This window comes from Drosophila miranda, chromosome 3 (assembly GCF_003369915.1).
Source record: "Drosophila miranda strain MSH22 chromosome 3, D.miranda_PacBio2.1, whole genome shotgun sequence".
Taxonomy (NCBI): domain Eukaryota; kingdom Metazoa; phylum Arthropoda; class Insecta; order Diptera; family Drosophilidae; genus Drosophila; species Drosophila miranda.
Window position 1 is genome coordinate 14,048,224 of NC_046676.1, and position 7,690 is coordinate 14,055,913.

Sequence of the window (7,690 nt, forward strand, 5' to 3'; positions counted from 1 at the left end):
ACAGGTAACTGGCTGACTAAGATGTACGTTTAATCCTAGAAAAAAAATTCGAAAATCTCATACAAGTCTGGATAATTTTACCCGTCCCCACCCATGACTAACTAACTAACTATCTAACTAATGGCACCCTATATGTTTTGTTGATCCTCATTTATGTATGTTTTGATGATGCATTTCCTCTCACAAAAGAGTACCTTCCAAGGGGCTCTGTGTTCTGTTTTCCCATTTCCATATCAAGACCACACATACACTCTGTACATCTGTTTAAAATCATCTCTCTGCTCACTGCTCTCTCCTCTTGCCCTCCATTCCATGCCACGCATTTTTAGAGTAGTCAAGAGGCATTTTCGGTAAAGTATGCTCTACTGTACACACCCCCCCCCTACCCCCTATAAGTAAATCCTAAACAAAACTAAAACTAACCATACATATATACGTAATGTGAATATACGATTTTCAGTTGTAGATGAATAGCTAGATCTAGATACATATGATTTTAAGGCTTCCCCTTCCCATAACCTAGCCAAAAAAATCCTGAATAATTACAGATCTATTCGGTGTTAGCGAATAAATACTTAAACGTCAAGATAGTGACCAAGAAACAAAAACAATATAACTATCAACGGAATATCGATATAGCAATGGAGAGTGATCAGAATGAGGTAAAAGAATCCAACCGGCTGGAGCAGCCATCGCCGCCGCCGTCGAACGGCAGAGTAGAGGAGTTTTGTCCCGTGTTCAGTACAATTTTTAGAGTAGTCTTTTGCTTGCTTTCCGTAGATTAATCCTTTGAGAACTGCATGTGGTTGTCCTTGTCCTTGTCGATTGTTTGTTGCATGTTTTCTATGTGTACATTGTGCTTTTTTTGTGTTGCTAACCCTAGACATCGTTAGATCTCTGAAGAACCTGCAATAATCCCATTCTCTTGAGTCCTCCCGCTACTCAGGGTGAACTGGAGCAACAACTGCTGCAAGCGAATCCCATACTGGAGGCCTTTGGCAATGCCAAGACCGTCAAGAACGATAATTCATCGCGTTTCGTAAGTCACACACACACACACGTTTCGATAGAGACTCTTCCAGTAATCCTTGTATTTGTGATCCTTTTTGTGCAGGGCAAATTCATACGGATCAATTTCGATGCCTCTGGTTTCATCTCGGGCGCCAACATCGAGACGTACCTGCTGGAGAAGTCGCGGGCCATCCGCCAAGCCAAGGACGAACGTACATTCCACATCTTCTATCAGTTGCTGGCGGGCGCCTCGCCGGAGCAGCGCGAGAAGTTCATACTCGATGATGTCAAGTCGTATGCATTCCTGTCGAACGGCAGCCTGCCAGTGCCCGGTGTGGATGACTATGCCGAGTTCCAGGCCACCGTCAAGTCGATGAACATCATGGGCATGACCTCGGAGGACTTCAACTTGATATTCCGTATCGTGAGCGCCGTCCTGCTGTTCGGAAGCATGAAGTTCCGGCAGGAGCGCAACAACGACCAGGCCACGCTACCCGACAACACAGTGGCCCAGAAGATTGCCCATTTGCTCGGCCTGAGTGTGACGGACATGTCGCGGGCCTTCCTCACGCCGCGCATCAAGGTGGGCCGCGACTTTGTCACCAAGGCCCAGACCAAGGAGCAGGTGGAGTTCGCTGTGGAGGCCATTGCCAAGGCCTGCTACGAGCGGATGTTCAAGTGGCTGGTGAATCGCATCAATCGGTCGCTGGACCGCACCAAGCGGCAGGGGGCCTCCTTCATCGGCATCCTCGACATGGCTGGCTTCGAGATTTTCGAGCTCAACTCGTTCGAGCAGCTGTGCATCAACTACACGAACGAGAAGTTGCAGCAGCTCTTCAACCACACCATGTTCATCCTGGAGCAGGAGGAGTACCAGCGCGAGGGCATCGAGTGGAAGTTCATTGATTTTGGGCTCGATCTGCAGCCCACCATTGACCTGATCGACAAACCGGGCGGCATCATGGCCCTGCTCGACGAGGAGTGCTGGTTCCCCAAGGCCACCGACAAGACGTTTGTCGACAAGCTCGTCTCGGCCCACTCGATGCATCCGAAGTTCATGAAGACCGACTTCCGGGGCGTGGCCGATTTTGCCATCGTCCACTATGCCCGACGGGTGGACTACTCGGCGACCAAGTGGCTGATGAAGAACATGGATCCGCTGAACGAGAACATTGTGTCGCTGCTGCAGGGCTCGCAGGATCCGTTTGTGGTGAACATCTGGAAGGATGCGGAGATCGTTGGCATGGCACAGCAGGCCCTGACCGACACCACGTTCGGGGCACGCACCCGCAAGGGCATGTTCCGCACCGTGTCCCACCTATACAAGGAGCAGCTGGCGAAGCTGATGGACACGCTGCGCAACACGAATCCCAATTTTGTGCGCTGTATCATACCGAACCACGAGAAGCGGGCCGGCAAGATCGATGCCCCCCTGGTGCTCGACCAGTTGCGTTGCAACGGCGTCCTCGAGGGCATACGCATCTGTCGCCAAGGCTTCCCCAATCGCATACCCTTCCAGGAGTTCCGCCAGCGGTACGAGCTGCTCACTCCGAACGTCATCGCCAAGGGCTTCATGGACGGCAAGAAGGCCTGCGAGAGGATGATCCAGGCGCTGGAACTCGACTCGAATCTGTATCGAGTCGGTCAGTCGAAGATCTTCTTCCGCGCGGGCGTCCTCGCCCATCTCGAGGAGGAGCGTGACTTCAAGATCTCCGACCTAATCGTGAACTTCCAGGCGTTCTGTCGCGGCTTCCTCGCCCGCCGCAACTACCAGAAGCGGCTCCAGCAGCTGAATGCCATCCGGATCATTCAGCGCAACTGCGCCGCCTACCTCAAGCTCCGCAACTGGCAGTGGTGGCGCCTCTACACGAAGGTTAAGCCCCTGCTGGAGGTCACCAAGCAGGAGGAGAAGCTCGTCCAGAAAGAGGATGAGCTGAAGCAGGTGCGCGAGAAGCTCGACACGCTGGCCAAGAACACCCAGGAGTACGAGCGCAAGTACCAGCAGGCGCTGGTGGAGAAAACCAGGCTCGCCGAACATCTGCAGGCCGAGACTGAGCTGTGCGACGAGGCGGAGGAGTCGCGCTCGCGTCTGATGGCTCGCAAACAGGAGCTGGAGGACATGATGCAGGAGCTGGAGACGCGCGTCGAGGAGGAGGAGGAGCGTGTATTGGCCCTGGGCGGTGAGAAGAAAAAGCTGGAGCTGCACATCCAGGACCTCGAGGAGCAGCTGGAGGAGGAGGAGGCCGCGCGCCAGAAGCTGCAGCTGGAGAAGGTCCAGTTGGACGGGAAGATCAAGAAGCACGAGGAGGATCTCGCCCTCACCGACGACCAGAACCAAAAGCTGCTCAAGGAGAAGAAGCTGCTCGAAGAGCGGGCCAACGATCTCTCCCAGACGCTCGCCGAGGAGGAGGAGAAGGCCAAGCACCTGGCCAAACTGAAGGCCAAGCACGAGGCCACCATCGCCGAGCTCGAGGAGCGCATGCACAAGGATCAGCAGCAGCGCCAGGAGACGGACCGCACCAAGCGAAAGGTGGAAACCGAGGTGGCGGACCTTAGGGAGCAGCTGAATGAGCGACGCACCCAAGTGGAGGAGATGCAGGCGCAGCTGTTGAAGCGCGAGGAGGAGCTCACCCAGACCCTGATGCGCATTGACGAGGAGTCCGCCACCAAGGCCACCGCCCAGAAGGCCCAACGTGAACTCGAATCGCAGCTCGCCGAGATCCAGGAGGATCTCGAGGCCGAGAAGGCGGCCCGCGCCAAGGCCGAGAAGGTGCGACGCGACCTCAGCGAGGAGCTCGAAGCACTCAAGAACGAGCTTCTCGACTCCCTGGACACCACGGCCGCCCAACAAGAGCTGCGCTCCAAGCGCGAACAGGAGCTGGCCACGCTGAAGAAGTCGCTGGAGGAAGAGGGTGTGAACCACGAGGGCGTCCTGGCCGACATGCGGCACAAGCACTCGCAGGAGCTGAACGGCATCAACGATCAGTTGGAGAACCTGCGCAAGGCCAAGTCCGTTCTGGAGAAGGCCAAGGGTACGCTGGAGGCGGAGAACGCCGATCTGGCCACCGAATTGCGCAGCGTCAACAGCTCCCGGCAGGAGAACGATCGACGACGCAAGCAGGCCGAATCCCAAATCGCAGAGCTTCAGGTGAGTGACGAAAGCAGAAGGTGGCCGAACGATCTCTATTCTGATTCTGTTTGCAGGTGAAATTGGCCGAGATCGAACGCGCACGATCGGAATTGCAGGAGAAGTGCACAAAGCTGCAGCAGGAGGCGGAGAATATCACCAATCAGCTGGAGGAGGCCGAGCTGAAGGCATCGGCAGCCGTCAAGTCGGCCAGCAATATGGAGTCGCAGCTGACGGAAGCGCAGCAGCAGCTGGAGGAGGAGACACGCCAGAAACTGGGCCTCAGCTCCAAGCTGCGCCAGATCGAGTCCGAGAAGGAGGCGCTGCAGGAGCAGCTCGAGGAGGATGAGGAGGCCAAGCGTAACTTTGAGCGCAAGCTGGCCGAGGTCACCGGCCAGATGCAGGAGATCAAGAAGAAGGCTGAGGAGGATGCCGACCTGGCCAAGGAGCTGGAGGAGGGCAAGAAGCGGCTCAACAAGGAGATCGAGGTGTTGGAGCGACAGGTGAAGGAGCTGATTGCCCAGAACGATCGCCTGGACAAGAGCAAAAAGAAGATCCAATCGGAGCTGGAGGATGCCACCATCGAGCTGGAGACGCAACGCACGAAGGTAGGTCCCTGGCCCTCGTCATAGTTCCTTGAAGGACTCCCTTTGCTAATCCCCAATCCCAATCCCAATCCCTCATAGGTGCTCGAGTTGGAGAAGAAGCAGAAGAACTTCGACAAGACCCTCGCCGAGGAGAAAGCCATATCAGAGCAGATCGCCCAGGAACGCGACACTGCAGAGCGGGAGGCGCGCGAGAAGGAGACCAAGGTGCTGTCGGTGTCCCGCGAGCTGGACGAGGCCTTCGACAAGATCGAAGATCTCGAGAACAAGCGCAAGACACTCCAGAACGAGCTAGACGACCTGGCCAACTCCCAAGGCACCGCCGACAAGAACGTCCACGAGCTTGAGAAGGCCAAGCGCGCCCTGGAGTCGCAGCTGGCCGAGCTGAAAGCACAAAACGAGGAGCTCGAGGACGACCTCCAGCTGACGGAGGATGCCAAGCTGCGTCTCGAGGTCAATATGCAGGCCCTGCGCTCCCAGTTTGAGCGCGACCTGCTGGCCAAGGAGGAGGGGGCGGAGGAGAAGCGGCGAGGACTGGTCAAGCAATTGCGCGATCTGGAAGCGGAGCTCGATGAGGAGCGCAAGCAGCGAACGGCCGCCGTGGCATCGAAGAAGAAGCTGGAGGGCGACCTCAAGGAGATCGAGACCACGATGGAGATGCATAACAAGGTGAAGGAGGATGCCCTGAAGCACGCCAAGAAGCTGCAAGCACAAGTCAAGGATGCGCTTCGCGCCGCCGAGGAGGCCAAGGCGGCCAAGGAGGAGCTGCAGGCGCAGAGCAAGGAGGCCGAGCGCAAGGTCAAGGCCTTGGAGGCAGAAGTATTACAGCTGACCGAGGATTTGGCCAGCTCGGAGCGGGCCCGACGGGCGGCCGAAACGGAGCGCGACGAGCTTGCCGAGGAGATTGCCAACAGTTCCAGCAAGGGATCGCTGATGGTCGACGAGAAGCGGCGACTGGAGGCCCGCATTGCCACACTCGAGGAGGAGCTGGAGGAGGAGCAGTCCATTTCGGAGGTTCTGCTCGACCGCAGCCGCAAGGCGCAGCTGCAGATCGAGCAGCTGACCACCGAGCTAGCCAACGAGAAGTCCAACTCGCAGAAGAACGAGAATGGACGCGCCCTGCTCGAGCGCCAGAACAAGGAGCTGAAGGCCAAGCTGGCCGAGATTGAGACGGCACAACGTACCAAGGTGAAGGCCACCATCGCCACGCTCGAGGCCAAAATCGCCAATCTGGAGGAGCAGCTGGAGAGCGAGGGCAAGGAGCGACTGCTGCAGCAGAAGGCCAACCGCAAGATGGACAAGAAGATCAAGGAGCTGACGATGAACATCGAAGACGAGCGGAGACATGTCGACCAGCACAAGGAGCAAATGGATAAGGTAAGCAGCCCGACCGTTCCTGACTGTGGGATGGTTATACTAAAGGATTCGTTTTGCTCCCACAGCTGAATAGCCGCATCAAATTGCTCAAGCGCAATCTGGACGAGACGGAGGAGGAACTGCAGAAGGAGAAGACACAGAAGCGCAAGTACCAGCGCGAGTGCGAGGAGACCCAGTGAATGTGAACCAGAAACCACTCCAAACCAAAGAAAACCTAGCAACCACACCTCTGTGTACATCTCTCTGCATGTTAGGAACACACCATCCAGCAAATTCATCCAACAGTGCGAACTAATGCCGTTCAAACTCATATTTTAAATAGAACTTAGTTCGTGCAACTCCAACCTCTGTTCTGTTATTTTTGTATTCCCCCATGCACTGCACGTCTACCCAGAACCATCCTCTACTATATATTGTAAACCCTGATACTAATCCTGCAACTTGTATGTCTCCCTTTCCTTTAGACGCACCGGCGGCATGGGCCTCAGCTCCAGCCGGCTCACGGGCACACCTTCATCGAAGCGCGGAGGAGGCGGTGGTGGGGGCGGCGGCGGCGGTGACGACAGCTCATCGGTGCAGGATGAATCATTAGATGGCGAGGATTCGGGCAATTGACGCGTTAATTATAAGGTCAAGATCGAGAATAGGACGGAGAAGAGATGAAGAAGAGAAGAGCAAAATAAACGACGTAAACCAACAAAACCAACATTTTATAACGACAAAAAACATAAACAATGAAACAAAAAAAGCAAAAAGAAAAACAATGTTGTCAAACACTCCAATTTCCCCCAATTTAAATTTATATAAAACAACCATAAACACATAAGAAACTTTCCCCGCATCCCTCGATTGGCTGCCGATCGGAGCAAGCATCGAAAATAAAAACGAAAATTATGCAACTCAAAAACAACCGAAACCCAGAAACTTATTAACTTCCTTCAGCATATCTTTAGGATACACTCACTTCCACGTTGCAATCAATCTTTAAATACATACATAAATACCTAACATAGAACAGCCCGTAGCATAGCAATACGATGCAATATGTAATTCATGCATTTAACAACTAAAACGGTTCTCAAAATGGAAACGAATCCGAACAGAGCTGAGTAAAAACAAAAGATAATCGGAAAGAAAATGTTGAACAAGCAACTAATGTACGAATTTAATTTCGTTTTTGTTTAGAACTAAACAATAAAATTTGCTATATTATATACATAAAATGATTTTGTACTGTTAGCCGTTAGGTTGCTCTGGATTGAGGAATAGGAAATACAGAGATCAGTGTATAATTTCTAGAGTTATTCATGATCTCGGCATGTATTCTGGTTCTCTTCAAAATTGGGGTAGTTTGACCGGAATTTAAATTGAAATTTGTGCTTTTTAGTGTGACCATCTTTTCCAATTGTTATCGATACCATCGAAATTCGATTTTTTCTGCATACTTTAGAGCACTGGAAATACCATTAAATCGGAGGGAATTTTAAGAAACATTAAAAACTGAACGTGTGATTTCTTTCCTGCAAGCGTGGATTTAGAAATAATAATATGCCATATTATTTAAGAAAAG

General features: G+C 53.3%; 1 protein-coding gene across 1 annotated transcript; it reads left to right on the forward strand.

The window, feature by feature from the left end:
• The first annotated feature begins 626 nt into the window (after positions 1-626).
• On the forward strand, positions 627-7,334 carry LOC117188159 (myosin heavy chain, non-muscle-like). Its single transcript, XM_033391582.1, has 6 exons — positions 627-662; positions 947-1,039; positions 1,115-4,159; positions 4,216-4,746; positions 4,825-6,120; positions 6,186-7,334. Exons 1-6 carry the CDS (start codon positions 642-644, stop codon positions 6,297-6,299), a joined length of 5,100 nt encoding a protein of 1,699 aa, XP_033247473.1. The 5' UTR covers positions 627-641; the 3' UTR covers positions 6,300-7,334.
• The last annotated feature ends 356 nt before the right edge of the window (positions 7,335-7,690 follow it).